The sequence below is a fragment of the Anabrus simplex genome, chromosome X (assembly GCF_040414725.1).
Source record: "Anabrus simplex isolate iqAnaSimp1 chromosome X, ASM4041472v1, whole genome shotgun sequence".
In the NCBI taxonomy this organism is placed as follows: domain Eukaryota; kingdom Metazoa; phylum Arthropoda; class Insecta; order Orthoptera; family Tettigoniidae; genus Anabrus; species Anabrus simplex.
This window is the reverse complement of record NC_090279.1, coordinates 159204793-159225235: the sequence shown is the minus strand read 5'-3', so window position 1 is coordinate 159225235 and position 20443 is coordinate 159204793. Positions and strand designations below refer to the sequence as shown.

The following is a 20443-nucleotide window of genomic DNA, read 5'->3' as shown; positions in this document are numbered from 1 at the left end:
ATAGGTCTTATGGCGACGATGGGATAGGAAAGGCCTAGGAGTTGGAAGGAAGCGGCCGTGGCCTTAATTAAGGTACAGCCCCAGCATTTGCCTGGTGTGAAAATGGGAAACCACGGAAAACCATTTTCAGGGCTGCCGATAGTGGGATTCGAACCTACTATCTCCCGGATGCAAGCTCACAGCCGAGCGCCTCTACGCGCACGGCTAACTCGCCCGGTCATTGTATTATTGAAGGAAAGCACATCCATGAAACAAAATACAGTTTTTAAAGCAAAACAAATTGTATTATTAAAGAAAAATATACCCAGGAAATGAAATACCAGATTTTGTAGCAATGAAATGAAATGGCGTACAGCTTTTAGTGCTGGGAGTGTCCAAGGAAATATTCAGCTCGCCAGGTGCAGGTCTTTTGATTTGGCACCTGAAGGTGACCTGTGGATAGTGATGAGGATGAAATGATGAAGACGACACAAATACCCAGCGAAATTAACCAATGATGGTTAAAATTCCCCGACCCTGCCGGGAATTGAACCCAGGATCCCTGTGACCAAAGGCAGGCGGGCTAACAATTTAGGCATGGAGCCGGGCAGTTTTTGTAGCAAAACGCATTGTATTATCGATGAAAAAAATATCCATGAAACTCTCATAACACTTCTATACCAACCGCATCAAAATAATTACATGGTGGATCGCGCACGGTTGATTTGACCTGGGAGTATAAAATACAAGGACCAGGTAATATGGCAAAGCCAAGAGTTGCGCATGGTGGAAATGACCAGGTTAACAGACAAAGCTTTCCACCGACTGACTGGCAAAGGAAGGGGGGACAGCAAACATAAACATGTGTAGCGGACGAGTCCATTGAAAGGTACCACAAAGGAGGAAGCTTTATACCATGAAACTATCTTGAAAGAAAAAAAAATTAATGCACCCTTGGCTTTATAGACTGAGCCTGCTATCTTATCCATCAGTAGTTCTCATGTAGGTTTGCTGGACCAAGAACCACCACCTCTCAGATTCAAGCAAAAATCCCTGACCTAGCTAGGAATCAAACCCGGGGCCTCCAGGTAAGAGACTTGCTACCATTGGACCACAAGGCTGGCAAAAATAGGTCATCCCCATAAAATCCTCAACTGCCACCAACATATCATTTAGAATGATTTGAAGCACTGAAGATTCACCAGCATATTAAAATTCATTCATGACCAACAACAAGCTGTCTTATTTCAGTTTCAGATGCTCAACCTCAATTTCGGGTATGGCGAGTTAAATCACTTGGAATAAATCTAAAATGACATTGAAATAAACATTAGGAATAAGTGGAAATTTATTTATAAAAGAAAACATATTATAGATTATCAAGATACAAGATACCTTTGTTATCCCATCTATTGGACCACCCTCAATAATTCATTTCAAAACACAAAAAGCTGCTCAGGGAATTGTTTGGGTTGGACTAGACAAAATCCAATGAAACTTTGTAGGATGATCAATTATATCATAAATGTATCTGTAATATTCATTCTAGCCTCAAATATATACGTACTGAAAAATAGTAAGTTGTTGCAAGAATTCTAACTGGAATATGGTGTACCAAAAGGGCACCTATTGCAATGAACAGGTAGGATCATCATCATCACCTTTGTCCCTTCACTCCAGCAATCCAGGTGCAATTGTGTACGATTCTCCTGCAGTTTGTCCTGTCCATCCACAGATGTCGTTCATATATGCAACACCAGTTTACATCTCTGATTTCAAGGTCCTTGAAAATCTGCTTCTTCAAAACATCACGTGGTCTTCCTCTTGGTCACTTTCCAGAAACACTGCGGTCAAAGTATGCTTGAGAAGTCCTGTGGGGATCCATCCTTTCCTTGTGACCATACTGTCGCAATCTCTTCACGTCTAGGGTCTCCAGCAAGCTTCTTTCAAATCCAAGCTACTGTAAGATATCCACATTCGTTATTTTATCCACTGGTTTTTAGACAAGGACAGAGGAACTTTATTTGTTACCAGAAATGACCTAGTGAGTATTCCTGCTTCCAGACTGTACATCAACATAACTACCAGATACACTTTGTACAAGCTGACCATGGAAACTAACGAAAATGCTTTAACCCAAAGTATATGATATACGTGATAGAATGTGGAAAATTTCTGTGTTCTCTTGCTGATCTCTTGAAGTATGGCATTGTCTGAAGACAGAACACTACCTAAGTTTTGGAAGTTGTCCACAATATTCATCTCCTCATCTCCAAGGAGAGTTTTGACCCACCACCAAGCCAACTGTCTTGGTTTTACTGATTTTAAGATCTAAGGTTGTAAAAGTTTCATGCCAAAGATATAGTCCAGCTTGTACTTCCATTTCCATCTCATTGTTATAGGCTCTCTTCAGCATGACAAAAAGTTATTCTGAATAGGTACCCATCAGTTCCGTTGTTTGCATGAATCTTTATACATAACAGAAGATACCCAAGTTTTCATTACACATAACATTTCAGCTGCCTTTATGAATGATGCAGTAGTAAATCATTTGATTTATTCACATGTTAGTAAAATAAATTTTTAGAGCACTAAACTCTATTCATTCTGCTAAAAACTGATTAGGCGGCCAATAATATGCTTCCCTAATAGGGGCGGCCATCAGGTCGACTCTCTCTCTTAAAATAGAACAACTGATATACTGCCATAATAGTATGCAAAATCTTTCTAGGTCATCATTAACAAACTGCCCCAAGCTAGTTTCCAGCAATTAATTATATCACTACAGAAATTTTACAGAAAATGGTTAATACCATCATCTTTATGATATGTTAGTAGCAATATAAAAAGCCACTATATAACACACAATTCAATTTCCATGCATCTCGCGGTTTCTTGTGAGATAAACCAGATCAGTAAACTTCATACTGCACTGGCTACAGGCATGCTTCAATATTCCTGATTGAGCAAATTTCATGTAACACGACGATCAGCGTGTGTGCGAAAATAATTTTTCATTGAACTACTTGAAATGAATTTCTTACTGCACACAGGACAAAAAAATTCACGATCTCCAGTATTGCATATCCATGAGAACTTCGAAGTCATGCACTATCGCAAACCTCTTTCCTCAGATATTAAAAAAAGTTTGCGTTCAACAGAATGTTTGTGTTTAATGTGTTTTTTCAAATCGCTACGGCGCAAAAATGACTCATTGCACACATCACAACCAAATTTTTTTTCATTTGCATGTTCGAAAGCATGGTCCTTGTATTCCTCATAAATACTAAAGCGTTTGTCACAGAAACTGCACTTGTAACCTGCAATGTGGGTACTTAAATGCCTCTTCAAATTACTACGAAAGACAAAGCGTTTCCCACAAACAGGACAAGCATGACGAGGAACAGTAGTGTGTATTTGAGAATGTTTATTAAGGTCATTCCTGCGAGGGAATCGCTTCTGGCAAACAGTGCATTCAAACTTCCGCACTCCACTGTGAAGGGTTAAATGTCTGTTCAAATCCCCGCGACGAGCCAACACCTTCTGGCATATATGACATTGGTGACCCTGCTCACCTGTGTGCGTAACCATATGATTCTTGAGGATATTCCTCTGTGTAAACCCTTTGTTGCATATGTCACATACATGTTCTCGAAAGCCTGTATGGGTAACCATGTGTCTTTTTAATCGACTACGAAGCGGAAATGACTTTGAGCAGAACTGACACCGAAACTCGGTCTCCTCAGGAGAGCCAGACATATCACCTTATGCACTCTTCTGACAACCCTTCGTATCGAGGTCACAACCTTTCTTTGAGTTTGTAACAGTGAACCTAGGCATGGAGGATTCATCGGGATCACCAGAGCCTTGTTCACTCAACTTTGGTTCACAAATCTGCTCTATGCTGTGGAAAAGAAATAAAAATTAATTTTGGCCCCCTGTAGGTGAGTTCAGAGAAGCCAGCAGAATGATTCATTCAAATTTGTACTCTGAAAATAATATAAAAGTATGGAATTTAACATCAATGATATGACTACTAAATAATGATTTCAGTCTGTCACAAACAAATAAATAAATAAATCAATAAATAAATAAATAAATAAAGTAAAAAAATTAAAAAATAAATAAAAACATTTCCAGATAGGACCGGCGCCATTACCCCAGAAAAACAACCATAAAATCAAGCAATCTTCAATGAAATTAGTAAAAAGATTAAGAAACAGTGTATGTACTACTGGATGACTTTTCTCGTAATCTATGATATCTGAAGCCATTGCTTTTCAGTTTTGACCAAGTCAATTTATAACTTTTAGGATCTTCAGTCTGCAAAGCTAATTTATATTTATGAATAAATTCATGATGATGATGATGATGATGATGATGATGATGATGATGATCCTTCTTGCTTAAAGGGGCCTAACATCTAGGTCACCGGCCCCTAATAGTACGAAATGAGACGAAATGAAATGACAAATTTTAAAGCCCAAAAACATCCACTGACCACAATTCAAAATATGAGAACGAAGAATGATGATGCTTGCATGTTCTTTCAAGAAGCCGAACATCGCAGGTCATTGGCCCGACGAAGAATGAATGGATGGATGGGTGGATATGAATTTAAAACAATCAGTGGAACCGACCCACAGTGCCTCACATGCACAGAAGCTGGCATAGAACAATAGAATTACTGACCAAGGGACTGCTTCTATAGCACAATACTAAATCAATGATATTTGTAGTCAAAAGGGGTCCAAAATCCAAGTCAGTGGCCCCTCACAATGGTACTTATCGCTAGGAAAGTAGAACTATGGTATTCATCATGTTGCAGTAAAAATCAAGAGTAGTGTACACTCGCGGTATTTCACACATTATGGTACTACTCACAGGTAAGAAAATTCGCTTATGTATTACAGACCTACGCTGTATCGCACATTGTGGCACCATTTACAGGCGACGCAAACCTTTGCTGTTCATCATTTAAGGGTACTAACCACAGGGACTCGTACTATCCGGTGGTGTTCCTCATATAAAGGGCACTAATCATAGGCAAGCCAGAACCATAGGTTCCCTCATCCCATGGTGTCGCTCAGAGAGTGCTACTAATCACAGGTACTGTAAAAGCCGTCATATTCTCGTTTGCTACAAATCACAAGTAGTTTCATGGTTCTAATTTGATCATCCTTGGTCACCCCTTTTAGTCGCCTCTTACGACAGGCAGAGGATACCGTGAGTGAATTCTTCGTCTGCGTCCCCCACCCACAGGGGGGTTGTGTTTTTAGTCCACGAGAGGTATTTTATTTCCCTCAAGTCTGCCGGCAAGCTGGTTAGGTCCCCCCTATCCGCCACCTGGGACGCACCACATGGGAGTATCACCTCTACCCCTGCTACACCAGCGAAGCAGGTTCATGGTAAATAAATTCATGAACTAAATGAAAAAGAAAACATTTGATCACAGAATTCTTCCTGAAAATAAAAGAAAAGCTTAATTAAAATTGAATGACTTGATTCATTCTTAAAGGAACACCATCATATTCCATCAAATCATAGTGAAAAATATTCAGAAATTCAGCATATGCTGGAGTGGAGAGAAGTGAGGACTTCCTTAAGATTAGTATGAAATTTTCGGGAGAAGTGACGAGGTATTTGAGGTACTTAAAAACATTTTTGTTAAGAGGGAAGCCATATTTTCCAGTGTGTGTGTGTGTGTGTGTGTGTGTGTGTGTGTGTGTGTGTGTGTGTGTGTGTGTGTGTGTGAGAAATATATTTATCTTTAGTTTAAAACCTGAATATATCATGTTATGTTTTGTCACTTAAAATATCTGATGTGAAAAAAAGCTTGCAGTTACTACTGCATATATTGCATATATATAAGTGCATAATTAGGCATATTATCATCATTACTCATGACTAAATTTTTAATATCACTGAAGTATGCAATGCCATAATTACCTATAGAGCAAAATATGTCTCTAACAAATATACAAGATGTCAGTCTAGAGTTGATACTTAGTACAAAATACAGTATATTACCTGATGGATTTTATTTTATTATTAATATTAAACTTGAAGTGTTTAAATTTAAACGTAGACACATTTATTGACAGCTTAGCAATTCAAGAGCATAATCAGAAAGTTACGACTATGTACCACTGCACTATTCTACAAAAGAGGCAGAAATCATAAAGAAAAGGTTTTAAACAACAGTGTAGCTTATGAATATGGGAAGAGAGGGGCTTGATCTTGTATTGTGGTCATTATAGGAAAAGAGGTATGGAAAAGGTGAAGAAAGATGGTTAGGAATGTTAGTGGGAAATATTTTTCATAGAAGATATAACATGTTACATTCACAGTTCTGATGAACTCGAAACCATGACACCTACATAATACTGAGATACATAGACATTATATTGCAGATTAAAGACAAATCTTATGCAGCTGCTCAGGCTGCGATCCAGTTTCATTTCAATGTCATATATTATTTTAGACAACACAACATTATTGCATTTGGGTGGTGTTGTAGTAACAGTAATATTAGCGTCTCTGAAGATGGTTTTCCATGGTTTCCCATTTTAACACCAGTCAAACAATCATTTCAGGCCAAGAGACCAGTCCTAGGATTGAATACTTGATGATTATCTCATTTTCACCACCATCAAGAAAATTAAAAGACTAGTCAGCAAAATGTTATAAGGCACCAATGTACAACAGCATACCTCCATTATGATAGCAATTAGTAACACACAAAATTTAGCTGAACTTACCAAAGCTGGGAGTCTATATCATGATCTACACTGATGTCTTGCTTGAATTCAGCCTGAAACACAACCACAGACAGATAGAAATTTTAAAATATTCTATTTCTTTTACGCTGCACCAACACTGGTCTTATAGCAACAATAGGATAGGAAGGGGGCTAGGAATGGGAAGGAATAATAATAATAATTTTATTTAATTTACGTGCCAGAATTTTGCCCCATACGAGTTCTTTTACGTGCCAGTAAATCTATCGAACAAGGCTGGCGCATTTCAGCACCTTCAAATACCACCGAACTAAACCAGGATCAAACCTCCCAAGTTGGGGTCAGAAGGCCAGCGCCTCAACCGTCTGAGTCCCTCAGCTCGGCTGGGAAAGAGAAGGAAGCAAGCTTGGCCTTAATTAAGATATAACTCCAAAATTTGCCTGGAGTGAAAATGGGAAACCATCTTCAAGACTGTCAACACTGGGGTTTGAACCCAATATCAGTCCGAATGCAAGCACACAGCTACATAAACCAAACAGTGTAGCTCACTACAGATAATTTAACCTTGCGGATTGATGATTTTATTTCCTTACTGGTGATGGTACTAACTGTTGTTTCTAATATTATAGATTTTAAACCTCTTGAAATACTGATCGAGGGGATGACAGAGTTCCAACATCTCAAACAATGAGAATATCAGGTACAGTGACAGCAGTATACCCCAGACAATAGAAGAAAATTGAAAATCAAATATGAAGTTTCCAAGAGGAAACCATAATTTCATTTCACTACCTTCCTCAGTTGATCAGTGGTAGAGTGTTGGCCTGTGGATCCCAAGAAAACCCAGTAGCAGTAATCAAATTTTTAGAACAGAATATAAATCCATCGACATTCCAAGCCATAAAATGTCAGCCTGTTAGAAGATCTCCTGTGGCATATCTGGTGTTTATCTAACAATAACTTATTAAAACAGACACAGACCCCAAATGCAGATCTGGATTATTCTGTCATTTGATAGAGTAAAGCAGAATATCAAATTTGATGTGAAGGCAGTCTAGATGACATCACACGATACTGAAGACCAGTAACAATGGATATCATAGCAACTTGAACTAAATATGGTAGGAAGAAAACATCTCTGAATTCAGTTAAGGGATCTACTAAATTAGAGGGAATCTGTCTAAACAAATCATAACTGTATTAGCCGTTAATTAATCACACAAAGTCTTTTAGATCATCCGTGTTATATTTTAGCTTCCCACAAGCTCTGCAAGCAACAGACCTAACTACCATGTCGTGTTCTTTACCCTGCACTTATTACTAAAAACTCAGGCTGGTTGCTTTCAATTAGAAAATATTTTGGTAGCAAAGGTGCACACCTTGTACATTGCAGTACAACACCAACAGGGTCACAATTTCCATGAGCAACTAGTTGCAGCTTCCAAGTTTGCTGCTGTTATCACTGCAATTACTGAGTGTGATTCTGTTTTGTTCTTTTTATGTTTTTTCCCTAACATCTTGATGATCATATTAGATTTCACAGTCTGTGCATTTCCAACTGTCAAACGTTCAAATTCTCAAGCTATGATCAAAAGCCTCCCTCGGCAACTGGAAGTGCAAGTGAGGCAGCTTGCCAGCATCCCTGACAGGCAAAAATCATCACACAAGGCCACAGTTGCATCTGCAAGATGCAGTTTCTGTACCTGGCAGCAGAATAGCAAGACGAGTGCACCATCTGTCGAAAGAACTCTACAAAAAGCATACAAAAACATATTACAAAAATGCGTTTCTGATGATGGTAATGTTATAGACATGTATGACAGTGAAGAACTCAATGAACAATGAATGATTTGTATCCCTTTCATATTATGGGAACTCAATACTAAGAACAAATATGATACTTCCGTGAATAAAGGGTTCAAACATAGAACAGAATATGTGGACAAAGGAATAAACTTGGTCAAGAAAAAGTGTGCACACATGTACAAGCAAATATGAACATAAAGTTGATTGCATTTAATCATTTCTATTTATTGTAACAATTAAGCATGCTGATTTTTTGTTTGATGAAGCATTTTTTAGAAGGAAGTATACTTTTTGTACCTGGTTCTGAACACCATGCGTGGTTAAATCCAAAGTCGACAGGACCAGCATGTGTGACAAATAAAGGGTTCAATATATTTTTTCACACTGAGTAACTCAGACAGTACAGCACTGACCTTCTGAGTTAGTTGGTGGATTTGAACCTGGCTGAGGTCAGTGAGATTTAAATGTGTTTCAATCAGACAACTTAACATCCAGCAAGACAAAATTCTGATACATTTGCATCTGTTCAGACCATCAGAAATTAAAATGAATGTAACAAACACTACCATTATAATTATTGTGATGAGGGCTGAGTGTGTGTGAACTGGCAGGAGGCAAGAATGTAAGCAGAGTTGCGACAAAGACGGCAGGACCAGCAGTGACCAAAATAGTAGCCCAGTGCACTATTGAGGTATGCGATAAGGAAAAAATGTTGTAATTTACAATTTCATTATACAGGTCCGTACTGCTACAGCTTAATTAAGAAATAATATTTGGTTTAATGATCCACTCTTTGTATAAAATATTTTAAGATTAAGTGTATTCTCACTTTAAAGTGTAGAGTGAAGCGTATTGATTGGATGGATCATTAAACCAAATATTAGTTCTTAATTTAGGAAAACATGGTCGAGCTCCTTCAAAGATGTTGAAACAGCTAGCAATGGAGAAGGAACTCAGAATATCTGGAAGTAGAAACTGGAGATACTTGATCGAGAATCTTCTGCTGCCCTATACAAAGAGCAAACCTGGGGAGAGTCAGCCAGTCCCGTAAGTGTGAGTTAGTCATGGGTCATTCAGGAGTTCATCAGTGACAAGTGAGTCAAACACGTCTCGGGGCTGTGTGAAATTCAGATGGCATATGAGGTCAGCTTTTGGACTTAACTACGGTATGGTGTAAACTTCTCTGTCGATGTCATCAAGCTGTATAAAGCCCCATCGGAGATTAGAAGTTTAATGCACGGAGAAATGTGTGGTTGGCCAAGTTCAAGAGTATAAACTGGAAAAATTGGGAAACCTGAACATGAGTAAACTTATAAATAACCTAACACAGCATTTAATAAATTTAGTCAATAGTAATACACACTATCTCTGCGAGTAGTTATTTTAGTATTACCAATATAAATGGTCCGTTATTGGACATTATAAATTTTCCAGCTAACTCATTCTTGGTTGCCAGCGTTTCGCCCTCGTGTGCTAGGGTGGGCTCATCAGTTGGTACCTAGCACAAATATTTCAGATTCCCTATGGGAATCAACATCTATATCATAGTTATTTTAGTTTAAGAACCCTGATGACCTGCCTTATTTTATTATTATTACTATTATTATTGTCTTCAAATAAAGTTCAAGCAAAGTATTTATAGACACTGCATGACTCCAACACTCTAAAAGTGTATATGATTCATAAGCTTACCTCATCAGTTAAAGGAGACGAAGAAGCCAACAAATATTCTGGTTCTATCTTCACAAATGCTGGAGTTGATGCTAAACTTTCTCCTGGCTGAGGATTCTCCTCCAATATTGTTCTCCCTCTTGTACTAACATTTTGGGGCACTTTCTGTAAAGATACCAAAAATGTCAATACACATATTTTGCTTGATAATATTCCATGTAATGTGCTGCTCATATATAGATAACTCTAGGAGGCATAATTAAATTTGAATATTTCATTGTGAGACTATTGCATAATATTTTGACAAAATCTAAAACCTACTGCAATGTTCCCAGCAAACATAGAGAAGTACAGGGATGAGTGGAGAAGTATAAATTGCTAAGCTATCAGTCTCCAAGTTCGGAAGACTAACACACTAGGTTAGCTTAAAGGACATTTCTTACAGTTAGTACTACATCATAATATGATAAACACAATGATAGATCACTGTGAGAAGTGGAACCAACAGAAAGAAAACAAGGACAATCCCCACATCTTAATACACTGCCATCTTGAAAGAAAATTACTCGAATTCCACACAACTGTCAAAGTATTAAACAAAGAGTGGATCATACCAGGAACATGTGATTAGTACCACTATGAGTGACATCATAGGTTTACGTTACCTATGATTAGTACCACTATGTAAGGAACACCATGGTTCTGGGCAGCTCCTGTGATTAGTACCACTATGTGAGGAACATCAGGGGTCTGTGTTATCTGTGAGTAGTACATTACCTCTGATTAGTACCCCTATGTGAGGAATACCATGAGTCTACGTTACTTGTGATTAGTACCGCTTCATGAGGAACACCAGCGATTAGTACCTTTATGAGAAGCTGGGGGCCTGGACCCCTTCAGATAAGCATCATTGATTTAGGCTTTTGCTTTGGAAGCAGTCCCCTATTCAATTTATGCCATATTTTAAACTTAATTTATTGTGGGTTGGATCCACCTTTTTTTTAAGTTCATAATCATTGTTCGTCATCCTTTTTGAATTCTAGTCAGTGGATAGATATTGGAATTATTTTAACTTTCAACATTGTGAGTTGGATCTGCTGATTATTTTAAATTCATATTCATTCATTTATTCTTCATCATTATCTTCTGAATTCTGGTCAGTGGATGAATTTTGGAATTTTAATTGCCATTACATTTCGTCTCATCTTGTACCATTAGGGGCTGATGACCTAGAAATTAGGCCCCTTTAAATAAAAAGCAACCAGCATGAACTTTGTGTACTCATAAGTATGCTAAGAACTTCAAATTTGTGTGTAAAACATGCAGCTAATGAGCATGATCTGTTATCCAAAAGAAAAGATGGAAAATATAGCCTAATAATAATGTTATTTGCTTTACATTCCACTAACTACTTTTACAGTTTTCAGAGAGACTGAGGTGCAGAATTTGGTCCCGCAGGAGTTCTTTTCCATGCCGGTAAATCTACCGACATTAGGCTGACATATTTCAGCACCTTCAAATACCACCAGACTGAGCCAGTATCGAACCTGCCAAGTTGGGGTCAGAAAGCCAGCGCCTGAACTGTCTGAGCCACTCAGCCCGGCAATATAGTCTTTACTTAGGTATAGAAATGAGAAGTTGTAACTAGCTACGACAATGTTTGTGCTTCCCACATTGGGCTATGCACCATCTCAAGACACACAGATGAAGTTGAAAGAACAACCAACTCTTGTTTGAATTATTGCTGGGGCCAATGACCTAGATGTTAGGGGCCTTTAACAACAAGCGTTAGCGCCGAATGATTGCTAGTATTAATGATGATCAATATGAATGGCCCAAGGCAATAAAATTTTGAACCAACAAAATCAGCAGAGCAATGGTATTTTCAAACAAAAGGATATAGACATGTTAAGAGGAGTGAATAAGAAGGAAGCAGCAATGATAGCTGAAGGTGATGAGATCACACTGAATAATACCAAAGATATATAAAAGATAATTTTATTTCTTATCCCAGGCTCTTAAAATTATTTTTCTGGTTCCAATATTTTCCTGATTTGTCTAACCCTGTATAAGAAAATGAACAGAACTCTTCAGACAATTTAATACACACGACAAAAATTACATTTCATACTTGAGTAATCTCCTTTCAGAGAAGGGATAAAATTTACTACGTACCTCAGCAGGACCACCCTCATCTTCTTCTGACTCCAGTTTTAGAGGTTCTTCTTTCTCCATTACAGCCTACAAAAAGAAATATGATTACTGTTATATCCTGTTTCATCTTAGGCTTCAAACATTCAGAACATTTCTCTAATCCTTAACTTTCCAATAGTTTCACAAATTGAAATTTACTTATCAACAAAAGTTGAAAGTTTTCAAGCTCTTCAACAATTTCCAATTACCAAATTACCAGAGGCAGGCATTTACAGCAAGTGGGGGGGTGTACTGTCATTACAAGTATTCAAAGAAGGCTTAGGCCCATTTCACACTGAAAATTAAATATAAATATAATGTGTAAGAAACCTTGTCTGGAACAAGAAGTACCAAGGAAGTGTAAAGAGATAATGTACAAAATATACTATGCACCCATCTTGACCCATGTGCCTGAGACTTGGGCAATGACAAGTAGGGAGGAGAGTAGAATTCAAGCCAGTGAAATGAAATACCTAAGAAGTATGATAGGAAAGACAGTCTGAGAAACAAAAATGTGGGAAGGAGCTGGATAATGTGAAAAGCGGAGGAGGATAAATACTATGTTTTATAATAATATCATTCATAATCAATCACTTAGAAGCTTGCAAGGTCCAAGCTTCTACGTTTAAGTTTATGTGGATCATAAGAAATCAGCCAATCAGAATGCACTGCTGTTTACAGGTTCATAATTACACAATGGCATCATGGAATGAAAGCACTGGTTGCAATTCATCAAATTCATCCCAGCTTGAATGACAAGAAAACCAGAACATGCAAAGATACAATTTTGAAAGCTAACACATGGGCATCAATGTCATGTGGATTTAATTGTGAGGGAAAGTAAAAGAAAAAAAGTGGATTATGTTAGTGTATGTGCATAACCTATTTTGTTATTTGGCCACAAATTGTCATTCTACATCGCCTGCCAGCTACAGAGTATAGAACAGGGGTAATTCATGACATTTTACTCTTCCAGGGCTCTGCTACCATTTCACTCCCCTCCAGCCCTGTTTTCACTGACCTGTACCATGATATTTTAGACAAAATAGTACCATTTATGTAATATAAATAATAATCTTATGACACTGCTTGAATAGAAATCCACTTCTGAGACAGAACGATCACGTAGCAAAAATCATGTTATATCAACAAGTGAAAAAAAAAATTAAAATCTTATAGTACAGTAACGATGCCATAAAGATGCTTGTAGAGAAAATCCAATCTCCCCTCCAGTTCAGCGAAGAGATTGATAACATGCTCGTTGAAGTCAAGAGATGGTCAACAGCTATCTCTCGATGGAGCACATGGCAAGTGATTAGACTAAATTTCCTAGTGTATGTATTTTTGTTGTCATAGCGCTTCTACTCGTGTGAAATATTTAAATTTGGTCAAGGAGGGCTCTGCTACCATTTCACTCCCCCTCCAGCCCTGTTTTCACTGACCTGTACCATGATATTTTAGACAAAATAGTACCATTTATGTAATATAAATAATAATCTTATGACACTGCTTGAATAGAAATCCACTTCTGAGACAGAACGATCACGTAGCAAAAATCATGTTATATCAACAAGTGAAAAAAAAAATTAAAATCTTATAGTACAGTAACGATGCCATAAAGATGCTTGTAGAGAAAATCCAATCTCCCCTCCAGTTCAGCGAAGAGATTGATAACATGCTCGTTGAAGTCAAGAGATGGTCAACAGCTATCTCTCGATGGAGCACATGGCAAGTGATTAGACTAAATTTCCTAGTGTATGTATTTTTGTTGTCATAGCGCTTCTACTCGTGTGAAATATTTAAATTTGGTCAAGGAGGCCCGAATTTCTTTAATTCCAGCCTATCTTCAGAATTTAAATTACCACCACTACTTAAAATACTATTTATGGAATTCATCTTCCTTGTCTGCTTGAATCAAGATTAAACATTCAGTTTTCAACTATGCAGATAAACATTATGCACACAAATCCAGAAATTAACACCAGACCTCTGAAGGTAGACTTACACTGCTATTGAAAATACTAGGTATGGTAGGTTCATCAATTGGAACACTTACACTACTACAATAATTAATTAACTGCATTACTATGACATTTATACACACACACACACACACACATAAAAAGACTAACAGCTATTGCAAGCATGACTACTATGGCACAGTGTCGTTTCAATGACCGCAATTATAAAAACAAACAATGCACGAATGTTATCTCTTCTCGATAGAGATGACCTGAAATTTTCCTCACCCCGCTGACAAGCCTTCTCTAGAAACCAGGCTGAGGACTACACTGCCACAGCCCGAGAACTTCAAGCCTAAAGAGAAAACATTGTGCTTGCCTGGACATCAGCCACATTCTGAAGACATTTACTCTTAGAAGTGGTGGTATATCTACACAGGCAGAAAAAATATCCAAACACCATGAAATGAGGAATGTAGAATATGGAAATTTTGGCAATATATTTGTCAAGGTAACATATTTAATTTAATTAAAGGTACAAGACTACAGGTTAATGATTGCACGATAAAAGCCATCACAAATGTGCCATGCTGGTCCATTAGTAATCAGTGTAATCGCCTGACTAATTGAATGCAGGCATGCAAACTGCATGCATTGTGCCAGATGTCAACTAGTGGGATGGAGTATCATGCCTGTTGCACTTGGTTGGTCAATACAGGGACGGTTAATGCCAGTTATGGATGACGCTGGAGTTGTCATCCAATGATGACCCACACGTGCTCGATTGGGGGCAGACTGGGGGATCAAGCAGGCCAAAGCAACATGTCAAAACCCTGTAGAGCACGTTGAGTTGCAACAGCGGCATGTGGGTGTGCATTATCCTGTTAGAAAAAACCCCTGGTAATGCTGTTCATGAATGGCAGCACAACCGGTCGAATCACTAGACGGACGTACACATCTGGAGTCATGATGCGTGGGATAACCACAAGAGTGCTATAGCTGTCATAGGAAATTGCTCCTAGACAAGAACTCCCAGTGTACTGTAGGTACAGTGTGTCGACGCCGCAGACAGGTGGAATGCAGGCGCTCACCTGGCCTCCTCCTAACCAACACACAGCCATCACTGGCACCAAGGCAGAACCGGCTTTCATCGGAAAAAACAGACCTCCACTCCATCCTCCAATGAGCTCTCGTTTGACACCACTGAAGTCGCAGATGGAGGTGGTTTGGGGTAAGTAGAATGCACAATGCAGGGCATTCGGCTTGGAGCTGTCCTTCCAGTAACCGATTTTGAACAGATCGTTGCATCACTGTGGTGCCAACTGCTGTTCGAATTGTTGCTGCAGACGCAATCCACTGCGCCACAGCCATACACCAAAAATGGCGGTCCTCCCTCTCGGTGGCGCCACGGAGACATCCGGAGCCCCATATACTTGCGAGCGTACCTTCTTGTGATCACTGCTGCCACAGTGGATATATTCCTGCCAAGTCTTTCTGCAATAGCGCGGAAGGAAAATCCACCTTCACACACCTTTATATTACGCCTCGACTGGCCTCTTCGTCACCATAAAGGCATTCTTGACCCACTCACAGTCACTCCGTCCAATCTCACAGGTACCTAATGCTCTCACATAATACAGCCCATATTTAAAACAAACCTAATGTTCAAAGTCATGGGGCCGCTACTAGCGCCACACTAATGCGATTTGTGGGAAATCTGAATCAACATCATCTTTCAGATGTATAAAAATGCCTACCAACATTCATTGTTCTAGCAAAACCCCTTCACCGTGTTTGGATAATTTTTTCTGCCAGTGTATTAACATGAGACTAGCACGTTTGAGCACCTTCAAATACCATCATATTGAGCCAAGATTGAACCCATCAACTTCAGCTCAGGAGACCGGTGCTCTACCACCTCAGATATTCAACCCAGCATACTAGCCACTAGAGGTTAGATAAACAGTAACTTACTGATAATATGATCCAGCATTCCAGTTGCACTGAGGTATCATGTTCCAGTAATATGTTTTAAAAACAGTCTCAGCAGATTAAATTGTAGTGAAACAGTGCTCCAAATTCACTAGAAAACGACAGGTAACAAGCACTCACAGTATTAACATGATTGGCACACTATGTCATCCCCTTACCTATCGACTGACTGACATTGTGCACATAGAATTCTTGGATTTGGAGGATATTAGGTAACTCAATTAAAAAGGTGGTTCAATAAAAAGGTAACTAGGATTCTTATTTGAGATTTCTCCCCCATTTCATACATATTTTCCATATAGTTAGAGTAAACCACCACTTCCCATCACTACAGCTGGACATATCAGTCATACAACCCCAAAATCAGTGGGGAGATGGTAGATTTTTATTTTTTTGCTATTTGCTTCACGTCGCACCGACGCAGATAGGTCTTATGGCGACGATGGGGTAGGAAAGGCCTAGGAGTGGGAAGGAAGCGGCCGTGGCCTTAATTAAGGTAGAGCCCCAGCATTTGCCTGGTGTGAAAATGGGAAACCATGGAAAACCATCTTCAGGGCTGCCAACAGTGGGGTTCGAACCCACTATCTCCCGGATGCAAGCTCACAGCTGCGCGACCCTAACTGCACGGCCAACTCACCCGGTAGGGGATGGTAGAAAAAGAGCCCAACAACGATTCAACATGCCAGGAAAATCAGGAACGAGGTGGGTATTTTCCGGTGGCTTATCTCATTAACCCTCAATCGGGCGCGCTCTTCCAACGAACACTCTCGGGCGTGCGCGGTCTTTTAGACCGCAGCGATTATTTTCATAATTTATTGTACGGCCTTGGAATCTAATAAAAATGTTGAAGTTTAATACTGTTGCAAGTTAGTTTACTATTATTTAGATAATATTTAAAACATTTTACGTACTCAATGACCGCATTAGAAAAATAAAAACTTGTTAAAAATTGTCCGGCTCCATGGCTAAATGGTTAGCGTGCTGGCCTTTGGTCACAGGGGTCCTGGGTTCGATTCCCGGCAGGGTCGGGAATTTTAACCATAATTGGTTAATTTCGCTGGCACTGGGGCTGGGTGTATGTGACGTCTTCATCATCATTTCATCCTCATCACGACGCGCAGGTCACCTACGGGTGTCAAATCGAAAGACCTGCACCTGGTGAGCCGAACATGTCCTCGGACACTCCCGGCACTAAAAGCCATACGCCATTTCATTTGTTAAAAATTGAGTTGATTTACAAATAAATTTTGAAAGCTTTGAAAAATAACTTTCCGTTCTATTTATTTTTTCTGGTTTGTAGAATGGAAGCTGTTTGAACTAGATATATTTATCCTCCTCTTCATCCATTGTCACTGTAAAATTTCTGGCATAAGTAATCGTAAATTAAAACACCGTTTTATTCAGAAATATTTGTATTTCAAATGATAAAAACTTCTAATTTTACAGCATAACAACCACCTTTGTGGAAAGCATGTATATGAGAGAATTATACAATATTTTACGTATATTTGAGTTTATATGCAAGTTCAATTTTGCACTATTTTCTTTATGTGAACACACTGGAGAATTATTGTCATTGTTTTAACCAAATATTGGTATAGTCGACAATCTTTTGTACAATATCGTCTGGAAAAAATAGCTCCCAGGTTTCAATTGAAGTTTTAACATTCCTGGCTAAACCTTTAGGCCCTATAAGGCGTGTTACAATATTATGACCTGGTCCACGACCAGTCCTTGCAAATGGTGGGTGCGCATGCCGTTCTGTCTTACCGTCCTTGCCTGTCAAATTCACTTCAGAAACACCAGCATCGCATCCATCATCACCAGATAGCTCACTATTTGTATCATGGTCAGTAACCTGAAGATTGTCAGTTTCACCTTCATCATCACTTTGTGGCTGCTGTCTGGAAGTATCTTCTGCTGCCTCATCAACTTCTTCCAATAGGCATCCTACTGCTTTGTCTCTGTCTTTCACAAATACAGTTATTCTTTCACTTTCTCCTTTTTTAACACTCTCTATCAATAATCGGATTATTTCCTCTTCAGCACGATCCATATTGAGATGTATATGCACATGAAACTAAACAAATCGGGTATGATGCGCAAAGGTATCACCAAGATATCACTATAAAATTTGTCACAAATGGAACATAACAATTGCTTTTACACATATCAAGTGAAAAATTCCTGGCACATTAAGAAATACCGTCGTTATTTGAGAAATATGAAAACATACTTAAGGCTTGTAGACAGGACTGGTTTATGTCGTATTCTGCTGCTGATGCCGTCTTTTGTTCTTTTCTTGAGGTCCAGGGCTAGCACCGAGGAATGCGAGTGCTATGTCTGTGGATTCTCATTATCTTTGTCATTTTGAGTAGAGCGGCTAGTTCAAAAAGCAAAATGGAGGTGAACAGTATTCATTTTTCGATGAGGCAAATGAACAGGTTATTGTTAAATTACAAGACCTTAAGCTATTGCCGAAGTAGCATGATCCCTGGACCAATAAATAACTTAATGAATCAGTTAGGGCACAAGTCCACAACTCGTCGTGATCAAAGAACTTCAGCAAACAAAGACATTACACACGAAATTGTTCAACGTGTGAGACAAAAGACATACGTGTGTCACTGTGAGCGTAACACCAAATGTACTTGTAAAGTGGTAAAGTACGCATACATAATATACTCCAAAAATGAAATATTTCTCAATGTGCCAGGAATTTTTCACTTGATATGTGTAAAAGCAATTGCTATGTTCCATTTGTGACAAATTTTATAGTGATATCTCGGTGATACCTTTGCGCATCGTACCCAACAAATCTAGTAAAACACAGCCGGGCGCGTACTGGTCACAATGAGCGAGACACAAGTTACACCAACGGGCGCATCGGTGTAAAAGACCGCAGACTGACTCGAACATCTACCTTTCTGTCTAAAGGGTGTCTGACGAGGAGTCACCCTATCAGGGGGCTAGACGATCCCTTGGGGGAGATAGTCTGGAGGAGGCGTGGCATAGCTGACCTTCAGACAGATTCCTTGACCAAAACTTTTAGAGGTCGGTCGTTTAGACCGCTACGCGCCCGATTAAGGGTTAAGTCAGAATATGTTGTTATAGTATATTAATCTGGTAAGCCCGCTGAAATTTACACACTAACATCCCGTACAAGCAACACTTTCACACCATTCATTACTAAGACAGCTTGGACAAGAAAATGGTCTTGTTAGTTTTGCTCATGCAAAACCACAAAACATCATACCGGGAAAACGAAATATGATCCATGAACTTAATTTCTAAACATATATATTGTCAAAGTACTAGAATATACCGGGGTTCGGGACATAGAATGTCTCTTGTCGATTCAACACATACCGGTACTTAGATACGAGGCCGGCAATGAATGATCGCACACGGAATATCACTTTTCATTAGAGATTCGTTCAGTATTTTTCTTCCTTTTCGTATGCTACTACCATCGACTGGCACAAAGATACACATTTGCAATGTTAAATCGACAATGAAACTTCCCAAATAGTGCAATGTACGGCCAAGTACCATGGGCGGTTTCGGTGTGTAAAAATATAACTGTGTACAGTACCTATTCGATTGCAGAATGGCCACTTCAAGAGAGAGGAGTATAAATTAGTATTTTCAACTTAAAGCAGATTCTATAAATAGGGTAGAACAAGTAAATGTTAAATAAAGAAATAAAATTAATTCTGCCCGTAGGCCTCCTAGTAACTATAACATATTATACTTAATCTCGAATGAAAATAATCGGTATGTGATCGTGACAGAACTAAACCCTAGTTTCCAAAACGGTTTGCACAACGTATCGTGCATGTTATAAATCTCATTCCGTATTGACGGTTATCACTTTACAAATAAAAAGTATTTATAAGATCACCCGTTTCAATACAAAACAAACCATCTGTTAGATAAATACTTTTTATTTGTAAAGTAACAACGTATCGTCTTCTTCACCTTAATTCGCTTTCTTAAAAATAGCAATATTATCAATGAACGGTCAGCGTACTGACCTTCGGTTCAGAGGGTCCCGGGTTCGATTCCCGGCGGGGTCGGGGATTTTAACCTTAATTGGTT

General features: G+C 38.8%; 1 protein-coding gene across 3 annotated transcripts; it reads right to left on the bottom strand.

The window, feature by feature from the left end:
- Positions 1 to 2847: 2847 nt before the first annotated feature.
- On the bottom strand, positions 2848 to 19891 carry LOC136885910 (uncharacterized). Of its 3 annotated transcripts, none has more exons than XM_067158600.2 (5): positions 19668 to 19891; positions 12372 to 12437; positions 10218 to 10361; positions 6741 to 6793; positions 2848 to 3883 (listed from the first exon to the last, which is right to left on the bottom strand). In XM_067158600.2, the coding sequence occupies exons 1-5, from the start codon at positions 19680 to 19682 to the stop codon at positions 3745 to 3747; spliced, it is 417 nt and encodes a 138-aa protein (XP_067014701.2). In that variant the 5' UTR covers positions 19683 to 19891; the 3' UTR covers positions 2848 to 3744. The 3 variants fall into 3 exon arrangements, with proteins under 3 accessions (XP_067014701.2, XP_067014703.2, XP_067014702.2); XM_067158602.2 differs by having other exon boundaries at positions 19712 to 19891; XM_067158601.2 differs by lacking the exon at positions 19668 to 19891 and adding an exon at positions 16325 to 16696.
- Positions 19892 to 20443: the final 552 nt, after the last annotated feature.